This window comes from Antrostomus carolinensis, unplaced genomic scaffold (genome assembly GCF_000700745.2).
Source record: "Antrostomus carolinensis isolate BGI_N321 unplaced genomic scaffold, ASM70074v2 scaffold16253, whole genome shotgun sequence".
NCBI lineage: Eukaryota > Metazoa > Chordata > Aves > Caprimulgiformes > Caprimulgidae > Antrostomus > Antrostomus carolinensis.
The window spans coordinates 1-18,527 of NW_010307384.1; the positions used below are offsets into that span (position 1 = coordinate 1).

The window sequence follows — 18,527 nt, forward strand, 5'->3', positions numbered from 1 at the left end:
CTGATCGCCTTGGTGCTTGTGATGCCATCTCCTCTGTGACCCCTCTGTGCCGCAGAGCGATCCTGGCTGAGGCTGGGGAAGGGAGAAAGAAACCTTCTAAGAGAAGTCAGAGGAGAGGAAAACTTTTAGGCTTCACGTTTAGTGAAAAATAATAGTTAAAAAAATGTAAATGACAGTATTTTTTCCCTTTACTTTTTAATTAAATATAATATAGCACAGGAAATGTTTGTTATTTAAACCTGTTACTTTGTCAGAGTCAGTAAAGGTTGTACAGATACAAAAGGGAGAGGCAAGGAGAACATGCCCTACTGTAAGCTGCCATGTCTGTAAAGTGTCGAATGTTCAGAGAAGAGGCTGTTACAGTTTTACTGCTGCTGGTTCTATGCAAACAGCTGTATTTGCTCACACTGGCCACATTCCCATAAATCACTTTGTGGCTAGAGTCATTATGCTCCAACAAAGAACATAGGCTAAGTTGGTTATGATGGTTCCAAAGCTTGACAGATAGCTTCTGTTTTGGCAGGTATTTCTCCAACAGAAATGTGAAAATCTCTCTGCCATGATGCACATACTGTGATCGGCTTCTCTTTGCTTCCATATGTTTAAAAAGATATTACTGACTTGAAGTAGTTGTGATTTGTGCTCCTTATCTGTGTAATTATAGACAGAAAGTGTTGCTGTCGATTTTTTTACATTCTTGAATAAAGCAAACAATGAAAGCAGATTAAAAAATAACTCATATCAACCAAGACTGGCAACAGTGATTGAAAATAAAATTTGTAGGGCGAAAGACATGTGCCTTCAACAATATTGGTAACAACTGGGAAAACTGCTGCCTTTGGCTAAAGGACTTCTGTTTCCTTGTGTCTGGAAAGACTTGAGGTTTTAAGCTTTGACAGTAGCTCCATGATCCTTCACAGTTCAACTTATATTTTTCTAACTTTTTTCAGCTACTGAAGAAATTTCTACTATATTACTTGATTTTTTTTTTTTTTAATAGCCTAGCACATCAGAGACTCGTTAGTTTCTTTATGGGTGCTCAAATAGTGGACTCTTCCACTTTCAGTATTTGTTGAACTATTGAAAAAGCAAACAAACTGGACAGCATATGCTACCAAAAGATGAGTGTAGCTCTAGAACATGTGCCATTGGCAGGAATGGAAGGAAAATGCTGCTGGCAGTCAGGAATCTGCAAGCTGGATTACTGGCCGCATAGATGAGTAGCTGAAGTCATAGTTGTCAGAGATAACACAGTCAAGATGTTGTATTTGTCAAAGAAAAATTCTAGAAAAGGAGCCTCTGACGTGACCAGCGACTTAAATCCAGACCCTGCCAAAACAAAAGGCTTCTCATCACTTCCCTGCTGCTTTGGTCTGTAACTGGATGTTTCTGTTCTGAGTCCTGTATGTTCCTATGCATGTGTAGGTCTGACACATCTGTGCGATGGAACTTCAGCTTGCTCTAATTAGCCTGTTGGAATTGTCTGGCCCACTGTGGTAATGCAGTAGGGATGTACTACATGATATTACAGCTTCCCATCAGCTGCTAATAGATTAATTCTGTGTTGCTAATCGAGCTGCCCTGTGAGGTAAAAGTTATTTTTGAGTGTGGCTTCCTCGTTTTGGTTGGATGAAGAAAGAAGCTGTTACAGTGAAGATGAAACCCTTTATGTGTGATGTTAAGCACAAGAACACAAAGTGTGGAGAATAACATTTTAATTAGCTCTTTTAGAATTTTTTTTTTTTTCTTTTTTTCCTCCACTCCGGAGGTTTGCCAAGAGTTCACTGGGCTCACTGGGTTGCTGTGATATAGTGGGTGACTTTACCTGGAAGTTCAAAATAGGGATTCCAGTTGGTTATGTTCACCCTTGGATGTTTGTTTTGCATGCAGTATATGAAAATAATATTGTGCATTTTTTCTTAAATACTCTAGTAAGATCTGACTTTGTTCTTCTACCTGGTTAATAAGATAGTCTTCTCCCTACTCTTCCTCCTCCCTCTAACACAGTATCAGTACACAGATATCCTGAAAATGATGTCTTCTAAAACCTGATCTGCAGACTCATGCTTTGTTACACTAGGCCTAAATTTGGCTTATTTTCTAATGCAAAGAACTAACTCTATTTCTTTTTCTTGTGCCCATTTGAGAAGGCAGTTTTTCAAAAGATAATATTATTTTGCAGCTCACTCTTGTAACCTGTATCAAAGGCTTTGTTTTGCATGGCAACCCTTTAAATACGTGATGGGAAACAACAGAAAAGATGCACTAGTTCAGCAGTAATTACTCTGCGTACTGTAAAACAGTGTTCAAGAATGATACTTTGTCACTGCATTTGCCCTAGGTAGATATATTCTTCAAGAGATAGAAGCAGAGAGGTTGCAGCTGTACGTGATGACATTCTCCGGGATGAAACCTTTGATGATGATATTTTGTGACAGTCACTTTGGCAACAAGCTAATGTGCATGGAAATGCAGGGTTTACTCAGATGTTTTCAATGTGCTTTTTCTTACAGTTCAGTGCAGGAATCTTATCAGTTTAGATACTCAGCTTTGCAGATTTGTTCTCAGTATGTATACAGCCTAAAATAAATCTATCACAGGACACCAGTCATAGCAAACATTAACAAATTGTGCTTTTGTTTTACTTGTCAGTTACAAAGGTCCATTGTTAGATGACGGAGCGCTGACTCAGGCAGTCTCTCGTGGAGCCAGTTCCCCTGAATTCACCAAACTCTGTGCTTGGTTGGTATCCGAGTTACGGCTCTTCTGTAAACTAGAGGAAAATGTGCAGGCAACTAACAGTAAGTAGCCATAACTCTATCAGAAACGTGCACCTAGTATGTGTTCTTGCATGCCAGAAAGATTTGGGCTGTCAATTGCTAAATCTGTTGTACCAGAGAGTATCCTCTGTACACGATATTTTGGATATTTTCCACCTCAAACTTGCCTAATGAACAGCCTGTAGAAGTTGAAATAATAGTGAGGATCAAACAGTCTTTCTTCTGAAATTAGCTTTTTCTTTTAATTGTTCAACCATAGAGGTTTCTTTTAATAGTTCTTGGATGGATTTAAGGCAACATTAGTTGTTTTTTTTTAATTAGATCATGAGAATACTTTTATTTCAATGCTTCTGTTTGTAATTTTGATATAAGAAATATTTACTGTTGAACAAAACATTCTCATGACTACAGTGACCATATTTTCTTTTTCTTGTTGGTTACCTTCATTCTGTGCTTACTACATATTTTTTCCCTGTTTATGAAACAGTTATGTGAGAAAGAGCCTGAAAATGTTTGTTTGTTTATTTATTGTTTTGGTGGAGGAAGCAAACCTTGGTTTTCAAAAAATGTTGTTTTCACCCAATTAGTCATTACATTCTACAGATTAAATTGTTAAATTGGTATTATAACCTGTGCTTCTAGTGTATTAACTCATAATGCCTTTATGAGCTTAACTTTCAATATACTCAATGGCCCAAGATTGCTGCCTTTCACCTCAACATCTATTTTCCTTTTTCTCTCTATTTTTGACATGTCCATCCTTTCTTCTTTCAGTGTATTTGATTCCTTTTATCTGTAACAGTACAGCATTTCACCTCTTCTAGTAGTATGAGGTTCCTACTCTACATTTTGTGTAAAAAATACAATCCAGCAGTATTCTAACACCTATTTCAAATTCTCTAAGCACAGGGATAGAAACACTTTATTGGCAGCACCATGAAGTCCTACCTTCATTCTGTGTGACTGGAGTTTATAAATAACAGATGTTTTGGGTTAGTGTTCCTTTTCAAAAGAAGAAAAACTGTTACCTCTCATTTATCACTATTTTTTGCCTAATTTGGCTTAACAAATTAAGTTTCACTGGCACAAATATCCATCTAAACTTTGGCTTACATGACTTAATTATTTTTTTAAAGGATATTAGTACAAAATAAGATCGATTGGCAAATGTGAGCTTACAGGGAGAAGTGGTAAAAACGTGAGAGCTCATAAATTATAATAACTTTATCACGACTATTTAATACATTTGCAGTGGGAACAGTTAGTTGATACTTAAAATACTCCTGTAAATTTTGTGATGTTTTATTGTCACTTGTCATTGTGGAAGTTGCCAGTGGCTGTTTGTTGTAGCTGGGAAAAGTTGTCAGTGAAACATAATTTTACAATAATGAGGAACATCATGACTACAAATAGGTCGTGCTGTGTCTTTGAGAAACTCAAAGAATGCATTTGGCTTCCATTAAAAACAGCGTTTTAATATTAAATAGCAACTGGAGCAGAGAATTACTTTTTTTTTTTAAAGAGCTAATTCATTCTAATTGTAGCTAGAGATATATATGAGCTGTAAACAAATTATTGTTCTTTTCCTTCTGAGGTCCAAATGAAGCAGAAGAATTTCAACTTGAAATGAGTGGGTTGCTGGCTGAAATGAACTGTCCATATGCATCATTAACATCAGGAGATGTGACGAAACGCCTTCATAATCAAAAGAACTGTCTCTTGCTGCTTAGTAAGTTAAAAGGGTGCTTGCATGTGAATCGGGTTTTGTGCAAGAATCAGTACTGTTTCTTACACTTAATGAGATTCTTTTTTGTTTACCTAAATGTATAAAAACAGTTTCCTAAAATAATGAATTATTTTTCCCTGTAGTTTACAGCATCAGAATAATATTCTTTTGCGTCTCTTAAACTTGCCAGTCGCTCTGTAGCCAGTATATGATGGAAAGTATTCTGAGTATTAACCTTTTTCACATTCACTAGCAAAAAGCCCAACCTATTAATTCTCAAAAGGTACTCCGAAGAGGGAATAATTTGAAGACTTTGCCAGGATTTAGCCACTGAACTTTGTTTAGAAGGGTTATAAAAATGACCACTAACATCAGATGCATTGTCATTTTGGAGCCCCCACCATGATGACTTGCAAGGTGCAATAACACTTGCATTTTCCTACACTGACAACAATTGGAATTGTTGTGAAAAAGATAAAATGTTTTATCCCACCTCCCAGTTCTTTTCATCATCTCCCTTAGTAAATAGCTTCAGTGTTGCTTTCTGCTGTTTGAAAAGAAATTAGCAGCAGCCATAGTGATACCTTCCCTTTACTTTTCCACGCAGCAGATCTCAGTACCTAAATTTGTTTTACTCCTGCTTAGGACACAGGAGAAGTAGTAGTGCTTAAATTTGGAAAGTGTGTGGTGTTGATTCACATTAAAAAAAAAAAAAAAAAAGGTTTTTACAATTGTCAGAGTTAGAAATCTTAATACTAATTTTAATCTGATCTTAAACTCAACATAAATTAAAGTTTTATTTGCTTCGTCAGTTGCTGCTGATTCTTCAACTTTTCAAAACAGAAATTTAGTTCTGCCCTCAGCTGAGATGTAAGAAATTAATTACAGTGTAGGTTCCTGTGTTTCAACAGTAGGAGAAGGATGAGTAGTAAGACTTAATCTGAATTTGTTTTGATAGTATGTTCAAAAATGTTAGATGAAGTGAGGTAATTATTGTATTTAAAATATTCTGTAGCTCAAATTATCTGCCCTTCAATTTATTCTCTGTAAGCCAAACCATTTAATAAATTTGGCTTGTCTGTGACACGTGGTTTATCCCAGAGATCTCTATGATGTACGTTTTGTTAATACAAGGCCATGTTGAGAAGCTGAACTCTGGTATCCTGTCTGGCAGGAGTACTATGTTTACTGTCAAATGTGGAATTGAAACAGATGCCAGACTCATTTTTTGCGTACCATGATAGTTGCATAGGTTTCATTAAGCTAACTTATTAGGTATCCTGTTGTATGTGAGCCATAAAACCAGATTTTTTTTTCAGGAAAAACAGAATAACCCTGTGTAATGGAATACCAAGGTATTTTGCATTTTAACAAAGTGCAGCACAGTTTATGTCAATTGGAAGATGTAGCAGTATTGCTGGGAGAGGAAAGCACCAGAGAAAGTTAGGATTGTCTTAGTATGCAGCATTACTAGAATACAATATTAAGTACTAACATCTTTAAAAATAAAAAGTACAGGAGTTTCAGATTGTTTCAGAAAATGTCTGCAAAAAAACGCTATCTGGAGATTGTTTATGTCTTACAGTGATAGACTTAAAAATTCCTGTCCTTGTCAGAGGAGGTTGAAGTTAGCTTGAATGTGATCTCTGAATTCTTGAAACAAAATTCTGCTGCTAGTTTCTTTTTCAGGAGGTCCTAACAGTGTAAATAATTGACAGTTGAATAAAAGAAAAACCTGTATAAAGTACTGCTGAAAGAACTTACAAAGATTCTTCACTGCTTTACATATTTTAGGGATTTTACAATTTATAAGGTGTTTTGTGTCTTTAGCAGAAGAAAAAATAGAGATCTAGAAGAAATTCTAGAGATTGTTAAAATGCTTTGTTCTTTTTTTAATATTTTGATTTGTCCTGGTAGCAAGGTGCTTTTGTGTAGCCATGGGTTTACATCCCTGCTCACAAGTCTGCCTTTATCAGTGCAGTATCTATTTTTCAATCCTTATTTTTAGAAATAATTATTTACATTACTGTTATGGTCACTTAGTATGATTAATAATTAAAATGTTTTTAAAACTGCATTTTTTTCAATTCAAACTTGAAAGTTGTGACAATTGCAAGCAAAGACTGTGCGCTAGATTTGTATCACTGTAGCCTCCACCTAATGCTGAAATTTTGGGTATAGAACATGTCTGGAAATTGTGTGATTTTAATATTTTTGTTTTGTTTGATAAAGTTATAATGTGATGTTAGGCTCTTGCAGTTCTGATATTGGAAGAGCACTGCAAGTGTTCTAGATTTTATTTCATCAGTTACTGCTTTCCTTTCTGGAATTATCATAAACCTGAACTCTCAATAGTACTTTTAAAAGTGGGGTTATTTTTCCACTCTGCATCTTGCATGGGGAAGTAGAGGAGATACATCCAAGCATTTCACTTCTCTCTACTCATTTCCTTGCTTTGTTTCCTGATGCCTCAAGGAGTGCTTGCTTCTCTAGCTTAAAGTGCGTGTCCCAGTCCGTCATCTTGCTTTTTTCCATGTTCCTAGTCTCCTGTCTTAGCTGGGCAAAGCCTGAAGGAAAAGAGCTGTGCTCTGTTGAACTCTGTGATTAATACCTGTTGGAATCATAGGGATTTTTTGCAGGCTTTAATTAGTTGCACTAAACCTTTCCCCTGTTCGTTGTATTTCTAGCATTGGGCTTGGTGATTATTAGAAATTTGAGCTTTCTGTGGATACCAGAATTATAGCTCTCACTCTTTCTAAAACAGTCCATTTGCACATTTGTTGGTTGTAAGCACTTGAGTTCTCACTGGTTCTAAAATAACTTGACTCGGCTATATCTGATGCTGAAATCTAATTTTTCTTACCCCAGCATACCTCATCTCAGAACTGGAAGCTGCCAGAATGCTGTGTGTGAACACCCCTCCTAAAAAAGCACAGGAAGGAGGTGGCAGTGAAGTCTTTCAGGAGCTAAAAGGCATATGTATTGCTTTAGGCATGTCCAAGCCTCCAGCCAACATAACGATGTTCCAGTTCTTCAGTGGAATTGAAAAAAAAGTAAGATCTAAAGGAACAAAACTAGAATATTTATGATGTTACTGTTTTGATGGAAAATAGTTCTGCTACCAGCAAGAGATTTGCCTCTTGGGAAACTCCAGTACTTGAATTGGGAGGGAGAGTTAACGTGGTTACTGAGTATGCCAAGAGTCAGGATTTTGAAAATGAATCTAAAGGCTTTTTCCATGCCAAGGCATGAGGTCAGGGACTACTGCTATCATTGCCTTCTGGGGTGTGGTATTTCTTACTCTGCTCTAGGTTTTAATGTCATCACCTGTTGCAGAAGACATAGCAAATGCTGCGCTTAGGCCTCGAGCAAGAACTTTGAGGAGAAATGTATTCCAAGAAATACAACTAAACAAATTTTTACAGGAACCTACTGTTTCAAAAATGTTTAACTTAAAAGGTGTTGTAACTCAAGTCAAGCTGACACTTTTTCTGTAAAGCTTCATCAGTTCTTGTAGTTCCATTTATTTTTGTTCCTTTACATGTATGTGTTTTCCAGGTTGGTGTGGGATTTTTTTTTTTTAAATTACTTTTGTTTGAACAATTTTTATAAAGCAGAGAAATGAAGTGGAATGGACTGTCCAGTGCACAGGCCAAAGATGAGGGACAGTGAGTTTTTACATTACATTGAGTAACTTAACTTGCAGGATGGGGGAGGAGCAGGACAGCAGAAGAGAACCTTTGTGAACCTTAAAAATAGATATGATTATAAAGCTCCCCAAAATACTTTGAGAAGTTTTTTGACTAACCTTTTAGTTGCATTGTACTTAAACAAATCGAAGCAACTGAAAGTAGTGCTTTATTTCTTTGTAAGAAATCAGTTTGGATTGTCCTGTTCAAGAAGAGGAGAATGGTTTTCCAGCAGAAGTCTGAGATGTAGAAAGGAAGCAGTTTGTTTCTGGTTTTGGCATTGTCACAGGCATTAAATAGTTAGATACATAAGGAATCTTATGTGCTTCCATTTTCTATAAAAGGTAAAAAATATTAATAACAATGAACAATGCTAGCAAGCTTTGCTGGTGAAGGAGACTATAAAAATACAGAATACAAAGTAGATCAAAATCTTTTTGATATGGGAATTCTGTTATGTTTTACTAGTGAACTTTTCTTCTACATTGTCTTGTAAGGTTATATGAATGTTATCGCAACAATCTATATCCACAGGTGATTATACTAAAAAAACCCCTGAATAGTCCTTATAGCTTAATAAAATACATCAGGAATTTCTAACCTACAGAATTTTTTAGAAATCTTAGATAGCTGTGGTGCATATAGTCTGAACACTTCAGATGTTGGTAGTATTTGAGAAGGAGAAAGTAAAGCTGGCTAATAACTGAAAAACTTACTTCACTTTGTAAATGAAAATACTTCACTAAGTTGAGTAAAATGTGAAAACTTAAATAACAGAGTGAAAATTTTACTCTTGACTGTGAGATCATAGTTATAACAAGACATGACTTCAAAGTTTTCTTGTTTTTAAAAGATGACTCTTAGAATGGCAATATTCTGATCTAGCATGTGAAAATCAAGCTACCTTTTTCTTCATACGTACATAGTACTGTTTAGAGTAGGATCTTTGTATGATTGACTCTTTGTTGATGATCCACCACATTAAAAAAAGCCCTGCTGATACTTGAATGAACTGCTACCTCTGCTATTCTAACAGCACTTGGTTTTAAAATCTTGAAGTTAAACAAACTGTGCTCGGCACAGGTCACTGAATGTGTTAAATCAATTGCTGGAATGAGCAGCCAAGTTAGTTGAAAAATGTGGTTTGCAGCAGTGGAAAAGTGAAGTTTCGTAACTCCAACCTGCTTTGATCCAAGTTTTTGTCGCTGCTACTTCATTTCTTCCCCTTGAAGTCCTCAGAAATTTTGAGATGGGAAGCCTAAGCTATGCCTAAACTTTTAAAATGCAAGTTAAATTTAAAAGTTCATGTTGAAGATTTTTCTCCTTTTGATTGTAAAGAAGGGTCCTTTCTTTAGGTCGTGTTATATTTCACATAGTCTTAATACAGCCTTTTTGATACGTGTGTGGGGTTTTTTCTGAATTAAAGAGATGCTGTGTAGAATAATCCCTCTGTCTTCAAGGGGAGCTGTATCTCATGGAATCTTCCTGTTTTAACTGTAGATCTACTCTATAGTCCCTTCTCTTAATTTTTAAATAATTATAGCTGAGAGTACCAGAAATACAAAAGTAGTTGCTTTCCAAAACAAGTATGCTTAGTTCTCTGTCCCAGAGAAAACAACTTGATATTGGAGGTTGCTCTGTCATGCCTATTGCTGTCCAAGAGTGCTCTCCTGTAATTTGAATCTTGAAAAACTAATTTTTTTTTAGCCAATGCTTATATTTTTATATGTCTCCTAACAGCTGAAGGAAACCCTAGCAAAGGTTCCACCTAATCATGTAGGAAAACCTTTACTGAAGAAACAACTTGGACCAGCTCACTGGGTAAGTAGTTGGAGGTGTTAGAGCCCGTTTTCCTTTTTCTGGTATATAAAGTATTGATCTTGATTCTGTGTGCAATGCTACAGACTGATTTTTCTCACCTCTCTGAAGATGAGAAGACAATTCCTTGCAGTATTTTACATATATATTGGTATAGTAAATGTTCAGCAGCTGATAAGATCTTAGGCTCATGAATTTGTATGTCTGCATGCAGGCAAAAATTTTCTGAAATAAAGGAGACTTACAGTGGTGGTGCTGACCTGCATACTTGTGCTGTAGCTTAAGCCTTCATCTCCTGCACCTTGCCAGTGCTGTCTGTGTGACCTAACCTCGCTGAGATGGTGTCACATCCTCTCCTGTGGCTTCTTTCCAGCTAACCTGTGGGTCTTCCCGTCATTTCCTCCTTCTTTCTGTCCTGTTGGAGTAGTCTGCTTCCTTCATAGCCTCTTCTCCTAGAAGCAATGAGTGTGCCAGTGGAAGCTGGGAGAGGCTGTACACGCAGGCAGCAGAGCCACAATCATCTCCAGCTGGGTTATGTCACCTGTTGTTCTAGAAGGATAATGCCTGGGTTAGAACACTGCTGCTGCACCAGCACAGAGTTATGACTACTGCTGCAAGGCTGCAAGTCTCTCTTGTGTCTCTTGCTTAAGGTTGAAGCTCATCTCCTCCAAACAGTCTGCTTCTTCCAACGCCTGTATTGTTGAGACTGAAAGTGGCCCCCACCACCCCTCTCCAGCCAGGCTTCAGTCAATACATAAATTATTTCCTTAATGTTGCACATCTCAACTGTTCCTCTGACTAGACCACTGCCTGCTGCTGGGTGTGTTTCTAATGGTGGCTTTTCCCTGTAGGGCATTTTATTGCCTTGTCTGTATGCAGATTGTGCTTTGATCAAGATCCTCTTATAGTGCTTTACTTACTTTAGTCTTCTATCTTTGCTCTCTCTTTGTCCTTAAGCTTACTACTTTTTAAGAAGGCAAGGACACCCTGGTCCCTAGGACTTACGTATGTCCTTGCATCTCCTTCAGCTTGTTGTGTCTTGTATATTCTCACTTTTGTTTCTCTGTCCTGGTGAGTTGTTGAGAAATGCCTCAGCTGCGTGTGCAGTTTTTATGTCTTGTCTGAAAAATGGACAGCTATGCTGTTAGAAATGGTAGAAGGCTGAATGTGAGGGTAACAGAGACTTTGAAGCCTTCGGGAAAGTAGCGCCAGCAGGCATAGCTTGCTGTGAGCCCATTTGACAAGGTAGATAATTGCAGGCTTAAGCCCTTGCTTACTATCTTTGTGTGTCTTATTCTCTTCCATGCACATAGTTTATTATTTTTAGTAAAAACATTTTATCTACAACCTATAGGTTATGTTTGCAAATTTTTGTTTCAGGAAAAAATTGAAGCAATTAATCAAGCCATAGTCAACGAATATGAAGTCCGAAGAAAACTGTTAGTCAAACGTTTGGATGTTACTGTGCAGTCCTTTGGCTGGTCAGATAGAGCTAAGGTACAAACAACTTGCTGTCAAGTCCTGCTTGATGGTAATGCTTTATAATAAGTATCTCTGGAAAACTGCTTCATTGTTTCATCCTTCATGAGTAAGAAATAACCACAGGTGTTGTCTGGCTTTGGTTTGAGTTTTTGAAGAAGTTTATGACAATGTAAGATGACTAAAAAAATTTTATTTAAAACTGATTTGTTGGATTTTATAACAATATGTAAAATGAGAAGATGGACTGTGTGTAACTATACACCAAAGTGAAAACAGTACAGTTAAATAGGACACTAGAAACAAATAGTAAGAGGAGATTACTGATCCAACCATTTGTGTTCAGAGTCCCATAATGTGAATCATTAAATGCTGTGTCTGTGTGATGGTAGAAAGCATCTTCCTGTTGACCATCCATTAACTTAATTTGTGCTGTCCACAGTGATCAGATTTCCTTAACTCAAAGTTTGTCTGCAAGTACAACTACTCAGATGCCCATGAGAATTTGAAAAGCAACAGAATACAGTAGTTTAACTAAATAGTTACTTCTGCAGATAGTAGAAACACCAGTAAAAACTTTATTATTAGGGTTTTTTTTAAGTTCAAAAATGCCAAGTTTCACCTAAAAGAATAATACAATAGCACCACAATACTGTGCTCAGAGCTCAAACTTGTGAGGGGAAAACATGCAAGCGCTCTGGTGAATACTGTTGCTTTTCCAGTCTTTAGCCAGCGTTAGGTAAATAACATGCATGTTTTCCTTCATTTGAATAAACCCTGTTTAACTTTTAATATAAGAGTAGAAGCTTTTGGTTCTAAGACCTTATTGCTGAGTCACTGGGAAATACGTGCTCCCAATTCTTCTCAGTTCCAGTTTTCTGCCTTTAGATGGAAAACAGGATTTTAGGATTTAAAAATTTGCTTCTAGGTTCTTGCCCTGTCAAGAGATTTTTTTGGAAAACCTGTTTTGCTTGTCCCCACAGCTGTCATCTGGGTCCAGACAAAAAGCAGCCCTTTTGTCTGTGTGCAGATTGCAATCTGGTTTGTCCTAACTGCATCACACACTGTACTCTGTTGATAACTGAAGATAGATCTAACTCATGTATTAACTCCTGGCTGGTGGCACAGATTTCTGTTGTGTCTGTCAGTTGGAAAACTGCTGTCATACTTTTAAGGTGTTCAAAAAAGCCAATATGGTTAATGGCAAAAAGCAGTAGAGGAAGAGAGATCTCATTTCTAGCTGGGGTGCTACATAAGGGAGACAAAAGACTGAATTAGAAGAAGCACTTGAGAGCTTTAGTTCTGCCAGTACCTCTCGATGGCTTGCCTTTGTGAAGAAGGCTGACTGGAATGAGGAGTGTGAAAGAGTTAACACAGCCTTTTTCTGCTCCTACAGTGCTGGAGATAGGGTGAGCTAGCCTAACTGGAATGGGTGTGGGTCAGAGTGCAGACGAAGGAGGAGGTCTGGAGGCTGGACACCCAACCTGTTTCACTTTCAGTGTCTTTCAGACATTAGTGGTAATTCATCTAACTATATGACACACCTCTATTCTGTGTTTGACTCTCTGAAAGTAATAAGGTCTGCATGTATATATTGTTAATCTTCAAATTGTCAGAAGATCAGTGTCTTGTCAGTTCAGTCAGAATAGCATTTCCTATATTAAGAAATGAATTTGACAAATGCTAGCTTTGTTGCAGAGATTCTCAGTTACAAAGTGGTTCTCACTGTTTTTATATTAATTTTTGTTCTATTTGCAGTAGTGTCGTCTTCTTCGGTTTTGATTTGATTCTTTTGATGAGGTGTCCCATTGCTTTCCTATTACTTTATGGATTTACTGGGTTTTGTTTTTCTTCTCTCCAACAGAGTCAAACAGAAAAACTGGCTAAAGTTTACCAGCCAAAACGTGCCCTTTTATCTACTAAGTGCACTATTTCCGTTGCAAATCTCTTGGCAGCTCGGCAGGATCTGTCAAAGATTATGAGAACAAGCAGTGGATCCATCCGAGAAAAGACTGCATGTGCCATTAATAAGGTACCTTTGGTGACAAATGGCTTGTTCTGTTATGGATGTTTAAGTAAATTGAGTGTAGTAATAAATACTACTTTTTTTAGGATTGTAAGTGGAATTTGGAAATAAATGACAAGAAACTTGGTGTTTATGTACTCCAGATCATGCATCAGTGCATTGTGGGAACTGCAGTTTCACCTGTTTAGGTTCAAAGTGCCTCTTCTTAGGGACAATAAAAAAATTGCTGAAATATCTTTGATTACTTTCAGTGGGAGTATGCCTGCCCTGTCTTATCAGAACTATTGATGTCAGTACACTGCTGCTGCCTAATTCTGTCACCATGTCCAAAGTAACATCTACATAGTAACCGTGTTTCTGGTCTATGTAAATAGAATGTATTAAGATCACAAAGTAAGGTTCTCACAGGTTAGATTCCCCTGTGTACACAAATAAGAGAGATTATAGTCAAGTGGGTAGTTTTAGTAATGACATAGTAGGAATATGATTTAGACTAAGCAATTTACCTTGTTTCAAAAATTGTGATTTTACAGGAGTAATAGGCTCACAAAAGTACATGTGCTGAACTTGAAGCTCAGTAGCTATGTACAGCAGGGTACTTGGTACTTCAAAATTTGTGGGTATACATGCATGCTTTCCTGCCTTCTGGGTACCAACTGTATTTCAGGTAAAGTTCTAATTCATTTAGGATAGAATGGTGGTGTGCTGATTCGATCACACCTCCTCCACCCCAAATAATTTTTGCACCTTTTCAGTGTAGTTGGAGTGTGGAGTGTAAGAAATTAAGTGGGAAGGCAGGTGTGACTGTATCATCTGACCGTATGTAGTTTTACTGAGAGTGCTGTACTACTGCCCTGCTGCTGATTCATATTCTGTTAACTTATCTCCATTATCAATATTAAATGTTTTCCAAGACAGTAACATAAAGTAACAAAGTAAGCTGGTTCCATTGAATTTTTTCTGTTATATCCTTTTAAAACTTGAAGCAATGCATATGTCCTGTCCCATCTTAAGTCTTGCTAAATTCTTAATGTCACAGCCTCCTTAGACAGCTAAAGACCTCTAGAGTCTTCCTCGATTCTGATCAGTGCTGTCTGACCCCTGTTTGTTGGTGTGTTAAGTTTTTGCATGTCCTTACTGCAAAATAAAAATCTTTGCACTTCGTTTACCAAGCCAATGGCTTCTACAGCAATTCAGAGCACTAGTAGACCTCTAGAGTCTTCCTCGATTCTGATCAGTGCTGTCTGACCCGTTTGTTGGTGTGTTAAGTTTTTGCATGTCCTTACTGCAAAATAAAAATCTTTGCACTTCGTTTACCAAGCCAATGGCTTCTACAGCAATTCAGAGCACTAGTTAGGAGAGAGACTGTGTTGCACTGTGCTTATGGTTGTTTGAGATTAGCAGTCTGCACTAGTAACAGTTCAGTGAAAGACCGTATTGATAGTGCCCCTACTGGTGTGCCTGCTGTTTGAACAAAAAACCCAGGTCTCCTGACTTGTCTGGTTAGCAGCGCTTGGAGTACTAGATAACTCCTGTTTAATTTTTATTAATTGGAGACAAAGGTCTGTCACATTCACACAGGCAAAAGTTTGCCTTGATGAAATCCTTTGCGTGTAAGAAGTCTGTTTGTGGTGTGTATCAGTAAACGTGACTCTGCTGTGAGGTGCTACAACTCCTATGGCAGTTGTCCCCTTCCCTTTGCAGGTGCTAATGGGCAGAGTGCCTGACAGAGGAGGAAGGCCCAATGAAATTGAACCGCCACCTCCTGAGATGCCACCGTGGCAGAAAAGACCAGAGGCTGGACCACAACAAGGTGGCAGCAGAGGAGGAAGAGGTGGCTATGAATCCTCATATGGAGGGCGAGGAGGTTTTGACCATGGGGGTCATGACCGAGGAGGAAGAGGAGGCTATGACTCACCATATGGAGGACGAGGAGGTCATGAACAAGGAAGCCATGATAGAGGGGGACGAGGAGGACGTGGTGGTTATGATCATGGTGGCAGAGGAGGTGGAAGAGGAAACAAACTTCAAGGAGGTTGGACAGATGGTGGAGGTGGTGGCTACCAGGATGGCAGCTACAGAGAGAGCAACTACAGAGATGCAGGTTTCCAAACGGGTGGCTACCATGGTGGTGGTGGCGGCAGTGGTGGCTACCAAGGGGGAGGCTATGGTGGCTACCAATCATCTTCATATTCAGGAAGCGGCTACCAAGGGGGTGGTGGCGGTGGCTACCAGCAAGACAACAGATACCAAGATGGTGGGTCCCACAGTGACCGAGGGGGTGGGCGTGGAGGAGGGAGGGGTGGCCGTGGTGGTCGTGGTGGCCGTGGAGGTCAAGGAGGAGGTTGGGGGGGCAGAGGTGGACAGAACTTTAATCAAGGGGGGCAGTTTGAGCAGCACTTCCAGCATGGAGGTTATCAGTATAATCAGTCTGGCTTTGGACAAGGAAGACACTTCACGAGCTGAGGCTGCTATAAACTTTTGCTTCAGTAGAGCTCACATAATAGGGACCTAGTTTCAGAGGCCCGGCTTAATCATTGCTCGAGTTAGTACAGGTTTGTACGTGGCAGGTAGAATCTCTTTGGGTGGGGTGTTTTGCCTTGAGCGAAGTACAACTTTCTGTAGACCACTCCTCCCCCCCCCACCCCTGACCTGTCTGAATTAAATGCATCAGCACTACCTACTGCACCCTCAACATCAACTAATGGCCATGCTTTCTAGATGTTGGACTAGTTCCCTCTGCTCAAAACACTCTTGTTCTGAAGCTACCTGCTGTGTCCGCCTTCTGCTTTGTTTTAGAGAAATGTCAAGACCTATCTGGTCAAATTTGTCTATTATAATACACAGCAGAATTTCTGCATTTTCCCCCCCTAATCATTGTTCAATTACATGTTCTAAAACCAGTTCTGAGTATTGCTTTTTGGCTTGCTGGCCTCTCTTTTTAGTCACGAAGATGTTGCTCAAACAGGTTTTTTGTCTATTATATGAGCTCTACTGTGGATGCCATGTTCAGTAGCCTTATCTCCCACTAAACAAAGTTTTCCCACCTGCTCAACTCTGAAGACTGACCGCCGCCAAAATCTGCAAAGATCATTTAAAACTAAGCTAAATTGTGAACCGGTAGTGTGTGTAGGCCTGTAGTTAGGTGTATAATTCAAACTGACCTGCATCCATCCAAAACAAGTTGCTCCTCCTCCAAACCTAATTTTTACTTGAAATCAGCTAGAAGAAATGACAAACTGAAATTTATTTTATTTGCAAGTTAATACCACTGGCTCAGCAGATCTAGGGCAATTTGTTTTGGGGGTTGTCTTTTTAAAGAAGTGCACTACGGCCTGGGAAGAGTATTTCCTGCCTGGAGGAAGCCCTTTTATTATTGCTGCAGAAAACAAGGCCTGGCTGAGTTTGATGTTCTAATGTTTTTGGTTTGGGTTTTTGGGGGGTTTTTTTGTTGTTTTTTTTTTTTTTCTTTACTGAAAGCCACATAATGCTTCTTGCTGTTTTTTTTTGTGTACATAAACATTGTCAAGCTGTGAAAGAAAATGGCTGAAGGTGTGCTGTTGTATAAAAGGTGAGCAATAAAAGTATCTGTATGTTCACTTCGCTTCAGTTTCTTTTCCTTCTTGGCAGTAAAAAAACAGTTGCAACAGTAGCTGGAAATTTGTGGGGGTTTCTGTCTGCTTCTTCTATTTTACATTTTAATCTATTTTATATGTTCCAGTCATCATAGCTATATTGTGCATTCTGCCCCTTGAGAAGCTGTCAGAGCAGGAGTGGATGGAAAGAATTGATCTTCATTTATTCTGAGTTATTTTGTTCTATTCCTCCCTCTAAACTATCAGATGGTCTCTTTTGGGTGTTGCTGTGTAAAGTTATTTTTAGGCTGTGTGAGCACCCGTCTCCCAGGTTATGCTGCTGCATGCCACGTGAACATGGTGTGCTGCTTCTGGGAACCCTCCTGATGCTCTCCAGCTTTGAGGGAAATGTAGGTTCCTGCTACTGTGCTCAGATCACTGCAGCAGAGGCTATGCTGATGGCAAGAGTCTGGCTACCTGAAGTGCCCTTGGGGCTGAACCCAGGTTGATGCAGGCAGGAGGAGTTCCTTGGATTACAGAAATAACACGAGCATTTCAGAGAGCGTGTGTAATTCTGGTATTGCTGTAATTCAAGCTAATCAGGTAAATAAGCTGATAAACGTTGTTTAGAACTGATTTCCCTGTATTCCATGATCAACCTGAAAAATCTCCTGTTTAATTTATCGCAGCCACTAGGTGCTGCTAGTGATTCACAGGTTGGAAGCGAAGATCTTGGTGAAAGGCACTTGGGAATCTGATGTCTCTTCTATTTTTTTTCATGGTTCAAACAAATTTAAGCCTCGTGAGGGAAGTCTTCCACATTGAATCCAGGTCCCTGAGGCTCATCGTTATGGATCTATCTCAGCATAATGCAGTTCAAATTATGAACATCTAAAAATGAATGTTGCTGCTTCACAAAGGTATTGATGGTTTCTTACAGTGGGATGCTCCAGAGAAGATACCTCCCTTCTGGGGGAGTAATGTCATGTCATGAGCATTAGCTGGTGGCTAGCTGCATTTGTGCAAAAATGATTAGTGGGTTTTTTAGGAATTAAGATTCCTCCAACTGGGTCAGTCTGGACTGGTAAAGGTGGAGGGACGGACAGAGTTAAAGAACCTTTTGCTGTGAATGTAGTATAGTCAAGTTGACAGCCTCTGCTTTTCTTCACACTGCTCCTCATTGTAAAGTCTGGTGTTTTCTGTCAGTGCATTGGAGTGCTGCAAACTTGTTCCTTCCTAGCAAGAAGGAACCCAGGAGACTTCAGAGAGCCTCTGGTTGAGTTGCATCAGCACCTTCAGAGACTTCTTTCTGTGCTAGAGCTGCCAATTTCTGTGCAAGGCTGTGACTCTTGCAGCAGTGGGTAGTCTCACTTTTGCACATTGTGACATGGTGAAATGATGCTGGGGCTAGGTAGATGTACAGAGTTTCTCCTT

The 18,527-nt window shown here is 38.8% G+C and overlaps 1 protein-coding gene across 1 annotated transcript; it reads left to right on the plus strand.

Moving 5' to 3' along the window:
• Positions 1–2,652: 2,652 nt before the first annotated feature.
• On the plus strand, positions 2,653–16,290 carry FAM98A (family with sequence similarity 98 member A; the record flags this gene model as incomplete). The annotated part of the gene is made up of 7 exons (XM_010165415.2): positions 2,653–2,801; positions 4,375–4,509; positions 7,375–7,559; positions 9,936–10,016; positions 11,394–11,510; positions 13,357–13,524; positions 15,223–16,290. Coding segments are annotated over 7 exons (1,597 nt in total), but the record flags the coding sequence as incomplete, so codon positions are not given.
• Between the last annotated feature and the right edge of the window lie 2,237 nt (positions 16,291–18,527).